Source organism: Octopus bimaculoides, chromosome 19 (genome assembly GCF_046866305.1).
Source record: "Octopus bimaculoides isolate indiv1 chromosome 19, ASM4686630v1, whole genome shotgun sequence".
NCBI classification, from domain to species: domain Eukaryota; kingdom Metazoa; phylum Mollusca; class Cephalopoda; order Octopoda; family Octopodidae; genus Octopus; species Octopus bimaculoides.
Genome location: NC_142946.1, coordinates 37683838 through 37706443, shown reverse-complemented (window position 1 = coordinate 37706443; position 22606 = coordinate 37683838). Strand labels below are relative to the sequence as shown.

General features: G+C 35.4%; 1 protein-coding gene across 7 annotated transcripts in view; it reads left to right on the top strand.

Moving 5' to 3' along the window:
- LOC106867251 (uncharacterized) overlaps nt 1–19594 on the top strand; it is a 422507-nt gene extending 402913 nt beyond the window's left edge. Inside the window, exons 8-10 of one of the 7 annotated variants that reach the window (XM_052974912.2) lie at nt 3178–3301; nt 5357–5427; nt 16775–19594. In XM_052974912.2, coding sequence (XP_052830872.1) covers nt 3178–3301; nt 5357–5427; nt 16775–16827 — 248 coding nt within the window. In that variant the 3' untranslated portion in view covers nt 16828–19594. Of the gene's footprint in view, nt 1–3177; nt 3306–5356; nt 5428–16774 lie in introns of those variants that run through there. The other 6 variants (XM_089337498.1, XM_052974910.2, XM_052974911.2 and 3 more) reach the window with 6 other exon arrangements.
- Nucleotides 19595–22606: the final 3012 nt, after the last annotated feature.

The window sequence follows — 22606 nt, the reverse complement described above, 5'->3', positions numbered from 1 at the left end:
CATGACACAAGCAATGACTCCCAACTATGATGCATGGGTGCCATTTATATGGCACCAGCAGTAACCACAACTAAAATTCATGGGTGCCATTTACATGGCACCAGCAACAACTACAACTATGACTATGATTCATGGGTGCCATTGACAAGGCCCCCCCCAACGATGGCCCAACTCCAATTTCATAGGTGCCATTTACATGGCACTGGCAATAACCGTGATTGTAATTTCACAGGTGCCAATTACATGGCACCAGCATGGCTACAGCTATGATTTCACTTGACCTAATGAGTCTTCTCAAGTGCAGCGTATCTCCGAAGGTCTCTGTCACTAGTCATCACCTCTGTGAGGCCCAACATTCAAAGATCATGCTTCACCACCTCATCCCATGTCTTTGTGGATCTACCTCTTCTACAGGTTCCCTCCACACTCAGAGATTGGTGCTTCTTCACACAGCTGTTCTCATCCATATGTATCACATGACCATACCAATGCAGCCATCCTTTTTGCATACGACATCTGATGCCTCTTATGCCCAACTTTTCTATGTCGTGTATGCGCACTGACATTGAACATCCAGCAAAGCATACGAGCTTCATTTCTTTCCAGCTTATGCATGTGGTCAATGCTCACTGCCCGTTTCACTGCCATGTAGCATAGCTGTTCACATAAGCATTATACAGTCTCCCTTTCATTCTGAGAGGGCAGCTCTTTGTTACCAACAAAGATAGGAGCTTTCTGAACTTTGCCCAGCCTATTCTTATTCTCACAGTTATGCTCTTGGAGCATCCACCTCCACTACTGATTTGGTCGCCTACTAATTACGAAAGATATCAACTACCTCTAGCTTACCCCACTGGCATTGGATGGAGTCTATTTTCTGTATATTTGTAGTGTTAATTGTACCTGTACACCTTCCACACACAAAAACTATTTATATATACATACATAAATACATACATATATATATATATATATATATATATATATATATATAAGGCAAGGCATAAATAATGGTCATTATTTTCCTTTAGTGTAATAAATTTGACTTACAGTTGTTTCCAGTAGTCATTATAAGTTTGTTATTGGTAGTTTTAATCAATTGGTCCATCAATTGGTTGAGAAAAATTGGACGACCTAAGTAAATAATGCTACATTCATCAGTGATTTCTGGTTATGACCAAGCAGAACACTAAAGGAATGGTTCATGCATGGGGAGAGGGTATGAAGAGAGGTGATAAGAATAAATATAAGGTAAGAGGAAGAGAGATAAAGAGGAAAGGGAGAGAGAAGTTATGATTTGGAAAAGAAAGACTAAAGTGAAGAGAAGGAAAGAAAGGAAGAGAAGGACTAGAGGGAATAAAAGAAGGGAGGCATTCAATATATATAAAAGAATGTGTGTATATATATATATATATCTTTATGTATGCATGTATGTATTATGTATGTATGTATGTATAAAGCCACAAAAGACAGAGAAATATTTTGATGAAATTTTATTTAACAAGAAAATTCTAATTTCATGAAAAATTCTTTTGTAACTTTTATAATATGTAATTAATTTATATTATTATATTCAATAATAAATAAATTACTTCCAGGCCTGCATTAATGCAAAGTGCAAAAAATCTTTGAAAATAATGCAAAATTTAAGCTACACACACACACACACACACACACACACACACTCACACACACTCACTCACTCACTCACTCACTCACTCACTCACTCACTCACTCACTCACTCACTCACTCACTCACTCACTCACTCACTCACTCACTCACTCACTCACTCTCACACACGCACATATATTTGTATTTATAAAAATCAATATAAGTACATGGCTATCTTTTTGGGCTCAGTACACACATTTCTTCCTCAATTACAAGCTTGTCCTCATTAACATGTTTTTCATGCTCCACTTAGAGAGAAGAGGAAATTGAACAGAGAGGGGCTGCCCTTTAGTGAATTTGTTGAAAGATGGGTGAATCTGGTAAGCATAACTGAAACAAATGGCCCAACTGTTAGCAGGTATCTGTAAAACTGCTGGGAAGGGCTATTTACCCATGGCAGTTTGGATAATACTGGATATTATTAGCTTTGTGTGAAACTCCTTATCTCTAAGGACTCTTTCTATATCTTGTGTATTCCAGTTTATCTATTCTCCACCATTTTTTTCTCTCCGTCACCCACATTTAATGTAGACCTGCACATACACATATTCCGACTGTGTTTTGTAACCAGTCCATGCAACATCTGTTCATCTATCGTCCTTGTGGCAATGCAAAGAAAAATACAATTTCACTGAATCATTGGAGCTTTGAATAAAATGCTTCATTGTATTTGTTCCAACTCTTTACATTCTGAGTTCAAATGTCAACTGAGATCAACACTGGCTTTCATCTTTCCAAAATTGATAAAAATAAAATACCAGTCGATTACTTGGGTCAATTTAATTGACTAAACCTCTCCTCCTTTCTCGAAACTCTTCCCTTTGTACCTTTCTTGGAATATTAAAATGTTGATCTCATCATTTTCATGTTTATATGTTTTTAATTTCATTTTTTTTTTAATTTCAGAATACTTTTCTGACTGAAAGCTTTTTTTTTTTTTCATCTTATTTCATTGATGATTATTTTCAATTTTTTATTTCATCTTTTTTTTTTTGTGGAAGCTTTTCTTCTCTCAATTTTATTAATTTTTTTTTTACTTTACTTCTTTTCTCTCGTCTCTTCATATCTCTTCGTCATTACAGTTATTTCTCTCATATTTTCCTATTTCTGGCCTCTTTTATTGCTTTCTTCTGTTTTTATTTTCTTCTTATTCATTTTGTCATCTTCCATTTTTCCTTTCTTTCTTATTTTACTTTCTTTTGTCATCACCTTTTTCTCCTACACTTCTCCCTTCCCATTTCTTCTTCTTCTTCTTCTTCTTCTTCTTCTTCTTCTTTCATCATTTCTGTTCTTTCCTCCTATCTTTTTCCTCTTCTACTTCATTTTTGCTCTTTTTCTTTCTACTTTTTCTCTGCCCCTCCCTCACTTCCTCTCTCCCCCTCACTTCCTCTCTCTCTCTCTCTCTCTCTCTCTCCCTCACTTCCTCTCTCTCTCTCTTCCTCTCTCTCTCTCTCTCTCTCTCTCTCTCTTATATTCTTTCCATCTTAATCTATATTCTTTAACAGTTCTGACTGTCAAGGCAGATGTTGAAACGAAAAAAGACAAACAACTTCAATGGCAACAATATTTCGAAGAGTTCAAATCCAACTTTATGGAAGGCTTCACCGAATCCTTCAAACAAATTGTTTGGTAAGATATGCTTCTCTCTACCCCACCCACTTCTAACATTCTAGTATTTAATTTTCATTGAAGTTTAGAATTTTTAAACATCAATGAAATATGGATTCAAAATATTTCAAATAAAAATCTTTTGCTTGTTTCGTAGGATAGATTGAAAATTTTTTTTCAAAAAATGTTTTTTTTAAAAATCCTATTCTGTTTTTAACATCCATAATCCAAACTATTGTGAATCAGTCATTCAGAATCATCAAGAAAAATATTGTCATCATCATCATCATCATCATCATTTTCTTCTTTTTCTTCTTCTTCATCATTTTCTTCTTCTTCATCATCATCATTTTCTTCTTCTTCTTCTTCTTCTTCTTCTTCTTCTTCTTTTTCTTCTTCACTAGTGATTAAAATAACATTGAATACCCCAATTTTGTTGGTTCAAAAATAGAGAAAGAAAGGAGAAATAGAGAAATATATCATCGTACCAAAAGCACATAATTGAATTTCTTTTCAAAAGATGGTTTTGTTATTTAGAATATTTAGCATGTTTGTTTTTATTGAATTTTTATAGTTTACATTCTTTTTTTTTAATATTTATTTTTAACCTATAAATGGAATTCTTCATTTTATAATCCTGAACAATTGCTATTCAAGAATATTTGAATAGTGTAAGAAGAAATAATTTTTTACTTGTAGCTTGTTTTTCTTTTTTTTCTCTCTTTTTTTTTTTTTGTGGTGTTAGTGAGAGGTAGGGTGACTTCATTGTTTTTGTTTCTTTTTATAGAACTATTATGATTACCTTGTTATCTATGGAGAAATCAAACTATAAATATTAGATGTTTTGTTATTGAAGAAGTATCTAAAATTATACCCTTTTGATTTATAAAAGCTAATAATTGGAGAAAACTATTGGAAAATATTGTTATGTGTTTCTTCAGAATCCATATATTCAACCTAATATCTTTGGAAACAGGAAGAAACGATAGAACCATAGACCAAATGGCATCCAGTAGTATTTCAGTTGTTTCATTACTCTATATTCTGAGTTGAGTTCAAATCCTGTTAATCATTCGACTTTTGCCATTCATTTTCTCAAGGCTTGATAAACATCATCACCACTAATATACCAAAGTTAATTTCAGTAATTATGTGACTTCCTTTACAAAATAACTAGCCTTGTGACTGCTCAAGCAAAATCAATGCTTTAAGAAGGTAGAAAATTCATTTATATATTTTCAAGTAGTGGTGGTGGTGGCAGTGACAGTGGTGGGTTGTGGATGGATGGGTGGTGGGGCACAGTTGTTATGGTGGTTATCATTATTTCAAAATTTATTGAAAATGAGATAAAACACCTCTATAACGTTAACACATAGAAAACATAATAAAGAAAATAAGACAGGCAACATGTTTAGAGAACTCATAAGTAACACATTCAACCAGTGAAAAGAAAATATGGTGTATAAGTGATTCATTATGGATTTTGCCAGTTCTGACTGGTTCCCTGTCTCTCCACCAATAATCTATAAATCACCCAAAACAAGGTACCAAGTATCATCACAAAACAATGTCAAAACAAACTAAAATTGAAAACCTCATTGATATGTCAGGGACATAGTTTGCTTCTAAAGCATGCTCTAAACCTCAAAATCATTGCCACTCTATACTCAGTCCTCACCAAACAACTATATCTATAATATAGGTTTTTGCAATCATTTTTGTACGTTTGTAATTCAATTTCATAATCAGGTAAAATCGCCAAAAAAATTTAGTGCCATAAAGCTAGTCATTCGAATTCATTTTCTTATCATTCAACTTTGCACTTCATTCAAAGAATTTAGCATTTACACCATTTGAATAGAAATGCCCATCGAGAGCATTCAAATGGGTCAGAATGCAAGGAAAGTGTCTTTTCAAACATTCAAATTCACACATGAGCATTCAAGTTTGTAATAAGTTTATTCAATTTAGCACTAATTTTACATGTGTGTTTTTACTCACAGTCTAAGAAGAGAATGTTAAAAATGACAAATTTAGACGACGTGTTTTGTGATGCAAATTTTATTGTTTTTATAGCTACAAGGATAACATAAACTATATGGTTCTTCTGTCCATGAAAATCTTTTTCATTGCAACATTCATAACCGGTCAGTATCAGTTGCATTTTATATCCCTTTCTTTTATACCGACTTGTAATCATACAGTCACACGCAAGGGGCGTGCATATATCAGATGAAGATAAGGCAAGGCTGATCGAAAGGTATCAAACAGATTATTTGCAACTTGCAGGGGGTGGGGGTGAGGAATTCCAACCATGCTTCGTGGTTCTCTATCTCAACAGCTCCTTTCTAGGATCCAGTGGCTAAAGACATCATCCGCTTTCGGCCCCTATTAGAAATGTATCTAGAAATACCATCACCTAATGGTGACCTAATCGTTTTTCAAAGACAGCAAAAATACCTCTTATATTTCACAGACAAGAGGCTAAGTCTTCTCTCATAAAACAAATTGAACACAGGACTACAAACTAATGAAATACTTGTTAATTTCACAGTGGTGCCAGAGAATTTTACCACCTCACTGTATCTATTTATAGCTAGTGATGAATTACAGCACTTCACAGCTAGGTGATCTCAGCCATTGAGAACTAAATTGTTCTCATTGTTGTTTAAACTTTGGACCACAAACGTGATGGAGCAAACCTATTATAGTAACATTCTCACCATGACCATCCCAATTTATTTACAGAGTTCATTCAGAACAACTTTATCCTGTGTATCCATTCTTGGTTGCTTTTAAGGTTGTGATTTGAAGGAATTTGGCTGCTGTTTTTATCATAAATGCTCTCCTAGTTTCTTATAAGTTGTGAAGGAATTTAGTCACATGTTATTTCAATATTTTGTCTTGTAGAAGAGAATTGAAGTACAAAGAATAAATAGCTATTTCAAATGGAACACAAATTGGATGAAGCTCAAAATTTCTGAGTAAGAGTAGAAAGATAAAAACCATCCACATAAAAGATAGAATATAAAAGAGAGTTAAGATTTGAAGGTTCTATTTCAGAAAAGGTTGGAGTCTTCATACAGAAAAAAAAATATTTCATAAGCTTAGACATCTTGATACTAAAACTAAATCCTCCCCACCAGTCACCAAATCCTCAAAATATAAATTCTTTAAGAGCCAAACATCCTAAAAGTATATTTTTTGCTCTTAATCAATAATGCTATATTCTTCATCTTCCATAGAGTATCTCTTCAAGTATCATATTCTATGTTGGAATTTCTCTCTGACAGGGTTATTGCTGAGATGAAAACTATATTTGTCTATATCACATTCTATTTAAAGAATTTACCAATACATGCTTCTATAAAGTGTTTAATTGTTTCTTCTCATTTTCTTGCATTTTATTTTATTTATTTATTTATTTTGCTGAAAGATTTTCTTTTTCACTGCACAAACACTATTTAAGCAACTACTGTTAAGGCAAAATATATAGGCCAAGGTAGTAAAACATCAAGCTGGATACTCAAGTGTTCTGATTTCAAATCCAGCTGGAGTTGATTTTCGTTTTTGATCAAATAAAGATCAATAGATTAATTACTTATTCAATTCAATAGCTAGATCAGTATGCTAAGATCAAGTGCTGACTGGCTAAGACTAAATGGCTAAGACTGGCCTTTACCATTTTTCATATATATATATATATATATGTGTGTGTGTGTACTTTAACATCCACTTCTCCATGTATGTATGTATATGTCACTAAATTGAGCAAAAAGTCAAAACAACTCAATAACCAACAAAAGCACTACTTTGATGAACTGACAAGGGAGATAAGTTCCCTATGGTAGCAGATTCAGCCAAATCATTGATGCTTAATGCAACTTAATGCTCATCAGTGACTCTCACCACACCTAGGGTTAAACACATCTTACCTTGTCAGCTTATAAGGTTTCCATTGAGATCATACATTGATTTCAAAAATGGTAAAAATGAAAATTATAAATGGGTGGCTAATTCACAATTTTACAACCTAAAGGCAGAAATATATATGTCAGTAAAGTGAACAAGGGCACTAATCAGCATCAGCATTGCTAGAAATAAGAGTCAGAACAACTTGTTAGCCAAAAAAAGCACTATCTTAATGAGCCACTGATGAGCCACCCCACCTTTGCCTTTAGTGTTAAGGCCACCTAAGCTTTTCTTTGTTCTGCTTCAAAAACATTACCCTTGGTCCAGTACTTTTAGGAAGATATTCAGCCTCCAATGGATTAAATTTTCCTACTCCATCACAACTAACATTGCCAGTATAATATGATGACTTAACAATAAGAAACTAAGTAACCAACGATTAGTTAACTTTACTCATACTAATACAACACAATCTAATCCCCAGCCCCACCACCCATAATCCTTACCAGTACTGACCTTCACCAGCCCTAATCCTAATATTCCACCTAATACCCTTAACCAACCTAACGATTTGCTATACCCACCACCAAAATAGGAAATTATAGGAATGATATCATGAGACACTAGAGCTACTATAAGCTACATCCTCCTGGACTGCTCCCTCGCCACCCCAAAAAATACCAATCCTAAAGCTGTGGCAGATAATGCATATAACACCAGGTTAATTACAGGTACTCATAAATCTCCACTTTAGAAACTTCTAGAATCATATGCAGCTTTAGACGCCCCACCTCCTGTCCCTTAGTATATGCCTCACAAAAACAGCTGTATATAAAAATACGTTATCCACAGAAGACTGCAAGTATGTATGTGCTCGTGCAGCTCCACCTTTAAGATCAGAGTTGGTAACTACTATTCTAGCTTTAGATCTCAAGTGAAAACGAACAGCTCATCTTTTCCTTGGCCCATTCATAACCTAAAAAAATAAAACTCAGTTTTAGACAATGTAAAATGGCCAATCGTTACTCAAGCCAAACAGTATAATGATTATAACAACAAATGTGAACTCTGCATCACAGAAGTCTTACTTGTCATGTAATGCAGCTATTGCCTTAGTGAATGGAACCATCTAATTCTTGATTGCAAACAATTATTTCCTAATTAATCTCCCTGCATTCCTACCCCCACCTCACTTGAAGCTCTTTTATGAATTTATAACATGAAATGTCTTTAGCTACCCTTATATTTTCTAAACCTTGTGATCGCCTTACATCTTCCGCTCTGCACAGGAGAGTAAACAGGCACATACTTTTCTATTACTGACCATTTTATTTCCTGCCATCTGGCTCGCCAGTACTCAGTCAAACCGTCCAACCCATGCCAGCATAGAAAGTGGATGTTAAACGATGATGATGATGATTCTTTCCTATTTTGTTTTTGCACTCCATTCACCGTTCATTTTAAATTAAATCTCCTGCAAGTTAACTTGGCATTTCTTAATGACAATGTAATCTTCATAGGACTAAAGTACCTTCAGTCTGGTGAGTAGCGGGTGGAGGAACCCTTCATTGGGTAATTGTTATTTCTGAGGATCTGCTAGCTAGAAAACATATGTAGCCTAGATTTTACCTGCTTCATTCTCTCAATTTGGATATATATGTGTGTGTTTGTATGTGTGTGTGTGTGTGTGTGTGTGTGTGTGTATCACATTTGTATACAAAGATATACCAACCAAAAACACATCTTAATTCATACAAAACCGAGGTAAATGTACAATGTTTCATAAAATATTTAATGATTTCAGAGCTATGACAATCATCTATGAAATATAAATGCAACAGAATTGAAAGACAAAAATTACCTCAAATAAAACAGAAACGTCAAATAACTTATTCATTGTGAACTATGTATAGTTTCAACAAGTTATTTTCTTCTGTCTTTAGCTGGATTTGCACTACAATAACTATAGTGGGAGTTATATAAATAGTCTAGCATCATATAGCAAGAGCTAGCTAGCAGTCATTGTATGACCTTCAATGTAACAAGAAGGATGAATCACTCATTAAATGGATTTGCATTGAAAACATCTTCCCTTAGAAAGTTGATTTAAGAGCTTTGAAGTGTTCAACTGCGATAATAATAAATTTATAAATTAAAAATCTTACAATCAACAAAAAATAATGAAATATACAAGGCTTGTGGATGTACGGGTGCCAATCAAGAAAATGTTTATAGTTTATACAAAATTTTGGGAAATGGTCAATGAAATATCTAACAATTTCAGTATTTTCATAATAATTGTTTGCAATCAAGAATTAGATGGTTCCATTCACTAAGGCAATAGCTGCATTGCATGACAAGTAAAACTTCTGTGATGCAGAGTTCACAAAATAGAAATGTGATGGAATACTACATGCATGTATGTATATATGCATATTTGTATGTATATTTATGTATATTATGTAGTAAATTAGAATAATATATTCAATTGGGATAAAATCTGAACTAAAATTGAAACTATGGCAAATGATACTTTCTCTTTTTCCTAAACAGTTGTTGTTTATGAATGTCCAGTATATCTGATAAGTTTAATTAATTTACACATGCAATGTTAGCTTAAATCTATAGGTTTATTCGGTTGAACATTGTACAAGAAAAGAAATGGCTATCAATAATGCATCAGTAATACATTGCCAACATGTAAAACAGATGTTAAATATTGATGAGGAGGAGGTGGATGATGACGACGACAATGATGGCTGTGTCAACTCACTGACAAATATGACCATCACAGACATTATTTTACCCTGGGTATTAAAGATAATGACAGTCAGTAATGCCCATGCTGGAGTTAACATCTTGCACAACACTACTAAGACTCTCACCTCCACAGCCAGTTAGTTGAGAGGCAAGAGCAAGATCTCAGACTATGTAATGAGGCAAGTATTATTTGGGATTATTCTTCAGTGAAGATCTCTAAACAAAGACGGGTGGGGGGGGTCTCTGACTTCCAGCTGTAAGGTGGCCTTTGACTCTACGACTGCATGGTAAGTTCTCCAAATTGTGTGGGAACTGCTGCCGAGAAACACTCACTGGGAAACTTATTACCCTCAAACACGGTTTATGAGTGGTAAGGGAAAAACTTCATTATTGTAAAAATATTACAGGAATGAAAAATAGTAAACTGAAAGTTTGCCCCAAATCTACAAGCTGTATATCGCAGAATGAAAAGTGATACCATCAAGGTTGTTAACGCTCCTCTCCAGGAAGACCTCTAGGAATATTGGCAGGGGATCTGGGATGTAAACAAAGAACACGGCCATGATGCAGCATGCTTAAATGACCTATGAAGGGAGACTTATATAAATGTCTCTTCCAAAACATGGCATCACCAGTGAAATACACCTGATGGTTATCATGAAACTGCCAAATGGAAAATCACTTAGAGAGACCTGATAGTAGGCAACTGGTACAAAAAAAGCTCATGTTCTACAGGGAAATACTTATGAGCCGGTTTAAAAAGCAATGGACACTGAACTAGATATACCAGATTTACAGACGGTTGCATGGTCTACTCTTATCCCTGAGAACAAATAGACACATATGGCCAAAAATGATAGGCTCATAGCAAGCTTGAATGTTATGTACAAACTGTAAATAGGTTGGTTGAACATGTTTCAACAAGACCCCAGCCAAACCAATGGTGTGATAACTGAAGGACGGGCAGGGAGAAAGAAACAACAGCTACTCTTCAACAAAGTTGTCCTTAAGGAATCCAAGCAATCCTCCTCATCATCATCGTCGTCGTCGTTTAACGTCCGCTTTCCATGCTGGCATGGGTTGGACGGTTTGACTGAGGACTGGTGAGCCAGAAGGCTGCACCAGGCTCAATCTGATCTGGCAAAGTTTCTTCAGCTGGATGCCCTTCCTAATGCCACCAATGTCACATCAGGCTCCCTTGTCTGTTTTGGTTTGGTTTCTAGGGCTAAATGCCCTTCATAACACCACCTGCTCCATAGAGTGTACTGAGAGCTTTTTAGGTGGCACCATCATCAGTGCTTTTTAAGTGGCACCAGCACCCACACCAATGCTTTTTTTACATGACACTTTGGTTTCAGAATCTCAATTCTGTTGTGGTGTGTGGGTCTTCTCGAGTACAGCAACGTGCCATGTATCTCGGTCCTCTGTCATCTCCTTCATGAGGCTCATTGTTTTGAGATCAGCCTTCAGTACTTCGTCCCATGTCTTCTGGGTTTCCCTCTTCCACAACCGCCATCCTTTTAATGTGATCAGCACTGCTTTATGCCCAATACGCTCCATCATCACCCTCCTCTCCTCTACTTCCTGTCATCACCCCATTTCACTCTATCTGCTATCACACTCCAGACATTCTAGATCTCTATCATCACACTGTTTTCTTGGTATCCCTCTCCAAACCTTCTCTCATCTCAAAGCCATCCCAATCATTTTAAATATATTTATTTTACAAAACCAACTGTTCTTATCCCTATAACACATCCTGCTCAAATCACTGTCATACATCAGTGTCACTTTCTAAAGAAACTGGTGAATAAGCAGACATAAGACTGCGAAGTCCCTGTACTTTTAGTTGAGGACATAACATTTCTCTTGTGCTGATGCCATGGAAAAAAAACCCCAGAGTACAGTTTGTAAAGTGGTTGGTGTTAGAAAGAATATCCAGCCATAGAAAGCAAGCTGTAAATGAAACATGAATGGCATGAGGTCTCCCAACCAATGTAAGTGAGCACTTCCTTCAAATATGTGAGAACTTCAACGGTGACAAACTGTATGAGTCATGCCAGCAGGGAAAGTGTTCATCAAATGATAAAGAGGATGAGAAACAGGAAGTTGGTATGTGCATGTGATATATATATATATATATATATATATATCTATATATATATATGCCGGAGTAAGCACATGAAATGTGCAACAAGGTGGGAAAAAAGAGTACTCAAATACCAGAGGTAGAGTAATATGCTTTCTTTAAAAGCAGCAGAAATATAACAAAAAAACCGTTACTCTGAGTTTCACGTGAAACTCAGAGAAACGGTTTTTTTGTTATATTTCTGCTGCTTTTAAATAAAGTATATATATATATATATATATATACATATATTCGAGCGAGATCATTGCCAGTGCCCCTGGACTGGCTCTTGTGCGGGTGGCACATAAAATACACCATTTTGAGCATGGCCGTTGCCAGTACCGCCTGACTGGCCTTCATGCGGGTGACACGTAAAAGCACCCACTACACTCTGAGTGGTTGGCGTTAGGAAGGGCATCCAGTTGTAGAAACTCTGCCAAATCAGATTGGAGGCTGGTGTTGCCATCCGGTTTCACCAGTCCTCAGTCAAATCGTCCAACTCATGCTAGCATAGAAAGCGGACGTTAAACGATGATGATGATATATATACATATATAAAATGCGTGTGTATAAAATAAGTGGGGAAGTGTATGCAGGCATGAGTGTGTGTGTGTGCGCATGTGTGTTCTCCAAATTCTCTAAAATTAAATTAGATACCGTCTTAGAAATTACAGCCACATTTAAGTATTTTTATCACATGTAAAACATTTTTTAAATCATTATTCTCCAGCTTATATATTCTGATTTAGACCTTCACTCACCTCACTCATATTCTCCCACTTTTTTTCTCTCTCTCTCTCTCTCTCTCTCTCTCTCAATCTATCTATCTATCTATCTATCTATCTATCTACCTATCACATTTTTATTTCAGACATGTTTTCACAACTTTTCGCTTTCTTTTAATCATATTTGCAGTAATTAGCTCCAAGTTATCACATTCCCATTATTTTCTCTACACCCAAGTGAATCTAATATATAACTTCTGCTACTTGATTTGTCACAAGTGTGATAAATGAAAGATTCACAAGACTGACTTTCATAATTGCTAAATTCCTTTAGCAGATATTAATTCTCTGAAGTTCATCAAAATCATTATCTTTGGATGGACAATTTGTGTGTGTGTGTGCTTGTGCGTGCGTGGGTGTGTGTGTGTGTGTGTGTGTGTATGTGTGGTAGAAATTCTTTCTTTTACTTTTCGAAATGTTGGTATCAAAGGAAAGGAGAGAGAAAAAAACTATGACTTTCTTTAATAATCTATGAAGAGACTTGATTATAACTACAGTCGAGATTTCTAAGAGAAATTTCTGTGATAAAACTTATATGAAAAAGAAGCAAAAAAAAAAAAAAAGATGCCATAAAACTCACCATAACTAACAGAAAATTTTAAGCTAAATTAAACTTAGACTTTATTTCCACTGCATACCACTAAAATAGACCAAACAATAATTATAATAATAATAATAATAATCCTTTCTACTGGAACCACAAAGCTTCATATTTGTGGGACAGGATTAATTTGATTACATTTACCCCAGTACTCAACTGGTACTTATTTTACTGCCCCCAGAAGGGATGAAAGGCTAAGTCGACCTCGGCAGAATTTGAACTCAGAACAGAGCAATGGGTGAAATACCACTAAGCATTTCGTCCAGCATGCTAACGACTCTGCCAGCTCACCGCCTTAATAATAATAATAATAACAATAATAACAGTGGTGGTAGTGGTGGTAGTAGTAGTAGTTATCATTATTGTCACTGTTGATATAATTATTATTATTTATTGAGATCTTTCATCCTTTCAGGATTGAGGAAGTAAGTACCAGTTAAGTACTGGCGATGATGTAATCAGCTTGCCCCTCCCCTCAAAATGTTTGGCCTTGTACCAAAATTAGAAGGAACTGTTATTATTATTGTGTGTGTTTGTGTGTTTATTATTATTAAAAAGGTAACAATAATTATGGCTACACACTCATCTTTCTTCTTTCTTAATTTTGAGTGTGTGTGTGTGTGTGTGTGTGTGTGTGTGTGTGTGTTTTCCTTAATCAATATTTATCACATAAAACAAACCAATAAAAGACGGGATAAGAAGTTAAATATAATTGCTTGAAACCTATTATCTTTATTCACGTTGTTTGCTGATTATTTCCAATTCTGAGTGACACGGCTGTCAAAGAATCTTAACTGATTATCACGTCAGAAAACGTGCTTCTTCACACTTGCACACATACACACACACACACACACACACACATGCACAAACAAATTCATTTTATACACAAGTCATATATAAGTACACAAACACATAAATGCATGCATACATACATACACACACAGAGAAAAGCTCACACACAAACACACATACATAACATGTGCACATACACACACTAGCAGACACTTTTATCAAAGTTATAATAAGATAGCGACATATTTCTTTTGATTAACTTTGTTGAAAGATTTAAAGACATCTTAGATAAATTGTAAAGATCTAAATAAATAGAGTTGATATATTCAGGTAACTAAACATATCATTATTAATGGACAATTTTAATTTATTGAATATAATACCATATATATTTGAAGAGGCAGGGTAGCCTCCATCCTCACTAGCATCACCATCACCCTTCTCACATTCCTATCAATACATACTTATCACCATCGATCATCTAATTCCATTTAGTTTTCTTGACCTATTCCAGTTCAATTCATTTGCCTTTTTAAAAAAATAATGACAGCTTCTTAATTTTTTTATATAAAAATGATGAATTTAATAATTTTTACTATGATAGTTATTAGTTTAAGGAAAAAATTAATAGTAGAACCAGTAATAATAATAATAATGATAATGATAATAATAATAATAACAGCAATAACAACAATAACCATAACAACAAACTAATAAAAATAGATGTCTATTCTAAACAATTAGATAAAGAAAGATACAATTGTAAAGAAAAGATTTTGATAAATGATTTTATAGACATTGTAAATACCTAACTGTTGATTTAACCCATTCAGTATGTTTATCGAAGCATGGAACCAATATATAAATAAACATAACCGATTAAAATTTTGCCTGTCAATAAAATGATTGAAGTCTTCTATACCCAACGCTGTAGAACCAATAGCTTGTTGTAATATATTATTTTGCCTATAAAGAACCATTTTATAACACGATAGAGCAAAATTTAAAATCAAATTTAATCTAAGCAGTAGTGATTCTTGAGAAGTTATGAAAATTTTTTGTACACTGTTTTTGTTGGTTATACCTTTGTATTGTGTGCTGCTTGTCTTGGTTATTTAGTTTGCTGATGGACTTGTAGTTCTGAGCTTACCAAAGTAAAACAGAAGAGAATCATTTGCATGCAAAACAGAATGGACTGTTTGCAAATTTAGGACATTGTGGAAATAATTTAGCACCTGTGCCCAGCGTCGCCTTTCTGGCACTTGTGCCCATGACATGTGTAAGGATTTTCGAGCGAGATCGTTGCCAGTCCCCCTGGACTGGCTCTTGTGCGGGTGGCACATAAAATACACCATTTTGAACATGGCCATTGCCAGTACCGCCTGACTGGCCTTCGTAGGATTTTCGAGCGAGATCGTTGCCAGTGCCCCTGGACTGGCTCTTGTGTGGGTGGCACATAAAATAACACCATTTTGAGCGTGGCCGTTGCCAGTACCGCCTGACTGGCGTTCGTGCGGGTGACATGTAAAAACACCCACTACACTCTCTGAGTGGTTGGCGTTATGAAGGGCATCCAGCTGTAGAAACTCTGCCAAATCAGATTGGAGGCTGGTGTTGCCATCCGGTTTCACCAGTCCTCAGTCAAATCGTCCAACCCATGCTAACATGGAAAGCGGACGTTAAACGATGATGATGATGATGTGAATTATAGTATGATATCGTTTAGTGCCAGGGAGAGCCTTAATTAAGAAGAGCCATACAGGATAAAATATTTCCAGGCCATGACCATTCTGCCTTAATTTTTTTATTCAGGCATTACATGTCTAGGACTACATGTATTAATGTAGGATTGAGAAATTTGTCGGAGAAACTAGGATTGTCATGAGAGTGGAACCTGCTCAGGAAACTGATATATTGTGGACAGTGATGATGTTGAGATTGGTTGTTAAGTAGCATAGAAGACTGTGTGAAGCCCTTGGTGACAGGTTGTTGTCTGATATTACAGAATTAAGTGAAATTGAGAGTTGTGAGAAGTGAAATGACAATGATGATGCTATTGTTGCTGCTGCTGCTGCTTCGGCTGCTACTACTACTACTACTACTACTAATAATAATAATAATAATAATAATAATATTTATAGGATTGAGGTTACTCCTCCAGAAGGTATAGAAGCTAATATTTGCTTCTGTATTTTCTGGAGGAGTAACCGCAATCCTATGAATATGAACCAAAATGAAGTAGATTGACAAATTTATTTTTTGAACCTGTGGAAGACACACGAGTTGTCGAAATATTGTTCACTTGATAACAGTGGCACTCTTCTTTATTTACTTCTACTACTACTAACTAACTAACTAACTAGCTAACTAACTAACTAATAATAATAATAAGAGACCTCTGACAACAAGCTGCTGTCTGCTTTCACAGAATCAACCAGAGCAAACAAGACTGACCGCTCTGAGAAGTAATACAATAATAACAATGATTTTTTTTTTATTATTATTATCTGCAGGAAAATTTTCGAGTTGGAGAATGAAATTTACAATGAAGAATATCTTGCTTTGAAAGAACAGTTTGAAATACTAAAAGACAGAACAAATCTGACAGACTGAAAGAAACATATATTATTTCTGATCACAAATTATTTCACTTTGCCTCTTGAACAGCTGTTTACCAAGAATTCTTTATGATAGTATTTTTTTCGCCCATTTTCCTTGTATTTTCTTGTTGATATATTAATTTGGTTTAATTCATATTCTTTATTGTTTTAATGCTAACTTTTGTCATATGTTCTCCGTTTTCTTCTAAAGTTTTGATGTTTATATATATATATATATATATATATATATATATATTATGATGCAAATAAAACAATAAACATGCTTGAGCCTGGTATATAAAATATACATACATATACAGGGTGTGGTGAATATATTGTTGTCTAAATTACACAAAAATGAAAATAACTCTGAGATCTCATTTTAACAGATATATTTACGAAAATTACATAAAAATATCTTGAAATACTAAAGAGTAAATTTATTCAATAAAATTGCCATTGGCTTCAACCACTGCCTCCAGACGACTTCGGAATCTCCTGCAACTCTTCTGGACGGTCTCCTTCTATAAGTTGGTGAATTCTGACATAATCTTTGCCTTCAGTTCATCTTTGCTCTAACAAGGATCTTTGTTGATCTCTTGATCAACTGCATCCCACACATGATAATCAAGGAGGTTGCAGTCTGGGGAGTTAGGTGGCCAGATGTTAGGGGTGATGTAGTCACAGAAAAAGTGGCTTCACCTGAACGTATGATGAAATGTGTTTGCTACTATGAAGAACCAAATTTTGGAGAATGTTTGGTGGGTGGTTATAATTTTTTAATGTAATATTTTATCAGACTTGTTTAATTTAAGGCAATATATAAGAAGGTAACTGTTGAGAAATTATTAACAATTATATTTGTTAAATCCAAATTAAAATAAGAACCTTTCTAAATTTACTTATTAAGCAACCTTTTATATTTTTCAAAATATAAAACTCATCATTACGATAAATCCTCTATCCAGTATCTAGCATTCTTTGTACAAAATCTAGAATAGATATAACAATAATTTCGTATACACACATCTTATCTCACTCAACGTCACCTATAAATACATCAAACAAATCTTCACCATTTTCCCATCCAAGTGGCATTTTCGAAAAACAAGGGATATTTTCAAAATGCAAAATAATGTTGGTATCTGATTCACTCAGAAATAGTATTAGCTAAAGTCAGAGGTTTTAAAAGGTGTGGCTTATAGACGGGAGGATAAAAATTAGCAGTATCAAGTAAGTTTATAGTTTCGTTAATCATGAATATTTTGAAATATTTTGAATATAGCATAGAAAGAGGTTTGCAACTTTTCTATCTCTGAGAATAAGGTTGATAACCGTCTTATAGTTTCTACCCGAATCTGTTTTGGCAAAGTTCATTAGCTTACATTTACGATGGCGACAGACATTACATTATGATTTTTTAAAGTGTGATATAAGGTAAGTCGAGGGCTAAGAATTCTCTGTATCATCCATTTTAAGTGCTGTAGTAATATCTTTGCCTTTTATCTTGATAGATTTATAGTTATGGAACCTTTTATAGCCGCTGCTTTAAAACGATGTTATATGTGATTTTTATTTAAGCTAATACAGATTTTAATCTTATCAGAAGTAACACGTATTTAATCAGAATTAAGTAAAAAAGATTAAGCTATCATTTAAATGATATTAGAATCTGAAACTGAATTTCTGGAATTTGTCATTATCATACGAAATTAAATAAATCCTTTTCAAATGAATGCAGGCATTTGCTTAGAGACATGCTTCTTTTTATCTCAATTCTGTATTTATTATTACCATTAGCATCGGTTTTTCTTTCTCAGAAAAAAAAAAAAAAAAGAAAAACAGTATGCCATCGCATTCTTCTCATAGGATTCTCCGTTTTCTTAAAGAAACCTTTTAGGCAGTAATTCATTGAAGCTATTGGAATATTATCGATGGAAAAATTCAACGGCTACTTTTCCATGTTCATCTGTATTGCTTGAATTCAAGATCGGATTTTTTTATACTTGTTTGCACGGGGCAAGATATTATATTCCGTTTTTTTTTTCTTCAAAGCAACAGAGCCGCCATATCATTTTAAGGTTGTAAAAGTCAATGATATATTCTTTCACATTCTTTTCTCAGAAATTCTTTCTTTCTTTAAATAATTATTTTACTCTTGCTTACTTTCTTCCCATTTTTCTTCTCTTTTTTTTTCATTTCTCTTTTTACCGTATTATTTACTCTTTCTCTCTCTCTCTCTCTCTCTCTCTCTCTTTCTATCTCTCTCTCTCTGACTTGCTATTCTCCTTTATTTTACGTGTTTCTTACTTTTCTACTATTTTCTTCATTTTTATACATTTCGCTCCTTTCTTTTCTCTTTCATTCTCCTTCGCTCTTTCTTCGTTTTCTCGTGTTATACGATAAGCGTACAAAACTATAGATTTTTATCAATCAACTCAAAGAGACATGGTATTTTGCAAAAGTCATTAATCAAAGATATTTGATTTCTTCTTTCTGTTATTTAGTTTCTTTCTCTTTCGTATTACCCTTGTGTTCTTTTAGTATTTATATTTAAATAGGGTTGGCCTTTTATTCAATGTCTTTCACTTCCCATTGTCACTGTAAATTTCCATGCATATCTGCAACTATCGAATTATGCCGTTCATTTGCTTTCTTTTTCAATAATAACCAATCAAAACTTTCTTCTTTTGTTTCCTGTAATACTCAATATATATAGTAACAGCTCTTATGTTTCGTTCTTCAAAATTTGTCCAAAGATCAGAGATGTCAACTTCAGCTTCAGTAAATATAATATCATAATACTCTTCATATATATATATATATATATATATATATATATATATATATATATATATATATATATATATATATATATAGTTTCTTTCCTTCCATAATGTAACCTCATGGACATCGGTGGCGATTTTTTCTTCCTCCGTTTTTCCCTTCTTTGAACTTTCCTTGTTTCCGACGAAGAGCTCCGCTCGAAACGTCATATTCTCTCTCTCTTTCCTTTCCCGAGCGTCTAGTAACACTATCTGTATCACGTCCTCACGTTGTTGTTTTTTGTTATTGTTTTTTGTCTTTTTCCTTTTTTTGAACTTATATATAGTTATATATATATATGTATAAATATGTGTCCGCGTGTATGTATGCATGTATATATATATATATATATATATATATATACATAAATGCACACACATGCATACATACACACGCACGCACACATATTTATACATACTCTTTCTCTTTTATTCTTTTGCTTGTTTCAGTCATTTGACTGCAGCCATGCTAGAGCAGCACCTTTATAGTCGAGCAAATAGACCCCAGAGCTTATGCTTTGTAAGCTTAGTACTTATTCTATCAGTCTCTTTTGCCAAACCGCTAAGTTACGGGGACGCAAACACACCAGCATCGGTTGTCAAGCGATGCTGGGTGGGACACACACACACACACACACGCATACAACGGGGTCTTCAAGTTTCCGTCTACCAAATCCACTCACAAGCCTTTGGTCGGCCCGAGGCTATAGTAGAAGACATTAACCCATGGTACCACGCAGTGGGACTGAACCCGGGACCATGCGGTTAGTAGGCAAGTTACCTACCACACAGCCACTCCTGCGCCTATAAATATATATATACACACAATCCGACAATGGCTTACCTGGCCGAAACGTCGAGGTCACTGTCAATAGGATCTTTGTTTAGGGAAAAGAAAGATAGACAGACAGATAGATAGATGGATAACTTTCTTTATTAGCCACACAGGGCTGAACACAGACGGGACAAATACAATGTAGAGTTTTTATAAACGTTTGGGCTAAGTACAAGAAGGATAAATATATACAAAAAGTTCCCAAGAAATGGGGGGGGGGTTATCCATGGAAAGAAAAACCTACGAAAAGACCACGGTAACCTCGGCCAATAATGTTACATGTTAATAGATTTAATGATTGCTTTAAAATTTTTCTGTTTCATAGGATCATGCTCAAGGTGGCTTCGTCATTTTTACGTGCCATCCTTGCTACATTCACCCATCTTTTCTGGAAAAATTCACTAGACAACACTTGCCTCGACTCTAAACTTCCTTTTCAAGTGATACTCGAAAACGTTGATGAGAGATTGACCAGAGAGGAAAGTGTTTGTCTCTAATCCTTTCAGACACGACCACCAGATACATTCTTTCGCCATAGCCACAAGTACGATAAAAACAGCTCTTCCTTCCCGTTTAAAGGATGGAGGCGTGACGATATTGACGATAGACTCGGTTGATACACCGACTCGTCCCACACGTGGTGGTGGTGGTGATTGGACAGCAGCACCGCCACCAGCAGCACCACCACCAGTGCTGGTGGTGGTGGTGGTTGTGGTGACGTAAATACCAGCCGATGCCCGTTTATATGTAACTGCGGCGGTATGTGCGTCGCAGCAGCTATAAGTACGTACTTACGGCTGAAACAACAAACCTGAACACTTGAATACGAAACAATGGCGACAAAAATAAGCTCCAGAACGTAAATCTGTACCCGCCGACGCAATAGCTTGCTTAGCGCCGCAAAAACGTCCCCAAAGCCGCAATTACGTATTCCCAGCCGTAAATACCAGCCGATGCGCGTTTATACAAAACTGCGGCAGTATGTGTGTCGCTGTTGCTATAAGTACGTACTTGCGGCTAAAACAACAAACTTGAACACGTAAGTACGAAACAATGCCGACAAAATAAGCTCCAGAACATAAATCTGTACCCGACGAGGCAACAGCGTGCATTCGTTCGTGTGTACGTACGTTCGTTCCTTCGTTCCTTCGTTAGTTCGTTCGATCGTTCATACGTACGTAAGTAAGTTCGTTCTTTCGTTCGTTCGTCCGGTCGTTCTTACGTATGTTCATTCGATCGTTCGTTCGTTCATACTTACGTACGTTCGATCGTTCATACGTACGTAGGTACGTACGTACTAGCGCCTCAAAAACGTACACAAAGCCGCAACTACAAATTCCAAGCCGTAAATACCAGCCGATGCCCGTTTATACGAAACTGCGGTAGTATGTGCGTCGCTGCTGCCATAAGTACGTACTTGCGGCCGAAACAACAAACCTGAACATGTAAACACGAAACAATGGCGACAAAAATAAGCTCCACAACATAATTCTCTGCCCGCCGCCGCAACAGCGAGCCTAGCATTCGATCGTTCGTTCGTACATATGTACATAAGTTCATTCATTCATTCGTTTATTCGTACGTTCGTACGCATGTACGTACCTGCAAACAAAGGAACGAACGAATGAACGAACGAACAAACGTACGTACGTCCGAACGAACGTACGTACCTACGAAGAAACGAACGAAAGAACAAATGAACGAAGGAACGAAAGTACGTACGTACGAATGAACGTATGTACGTAAGAACATGCGAACGAACGTACGTACGTACGAGAATACGATCGAAAGAAAGAATGAACGTACGTACGTATGTAAGTACGTACGAACGATCGAACGAAAGAACAAAAGAAAACGAACGAAAGAACGCACGTACTTACGAACGAACGAATGTACGTACGTACATACGAACGAACGAACGATACTAAAGAACGAACGTACGTACGAACGAGCGAGCGAGCGAACTTACGAACGAACGAAAGAGCGAATGAACAAATGAACGAAAGAATTAACGAACAAACATACGTACGTACCAACGAACTAAGGAATGTATGTACAAACGAACGAACGTACTTACGTACGAAC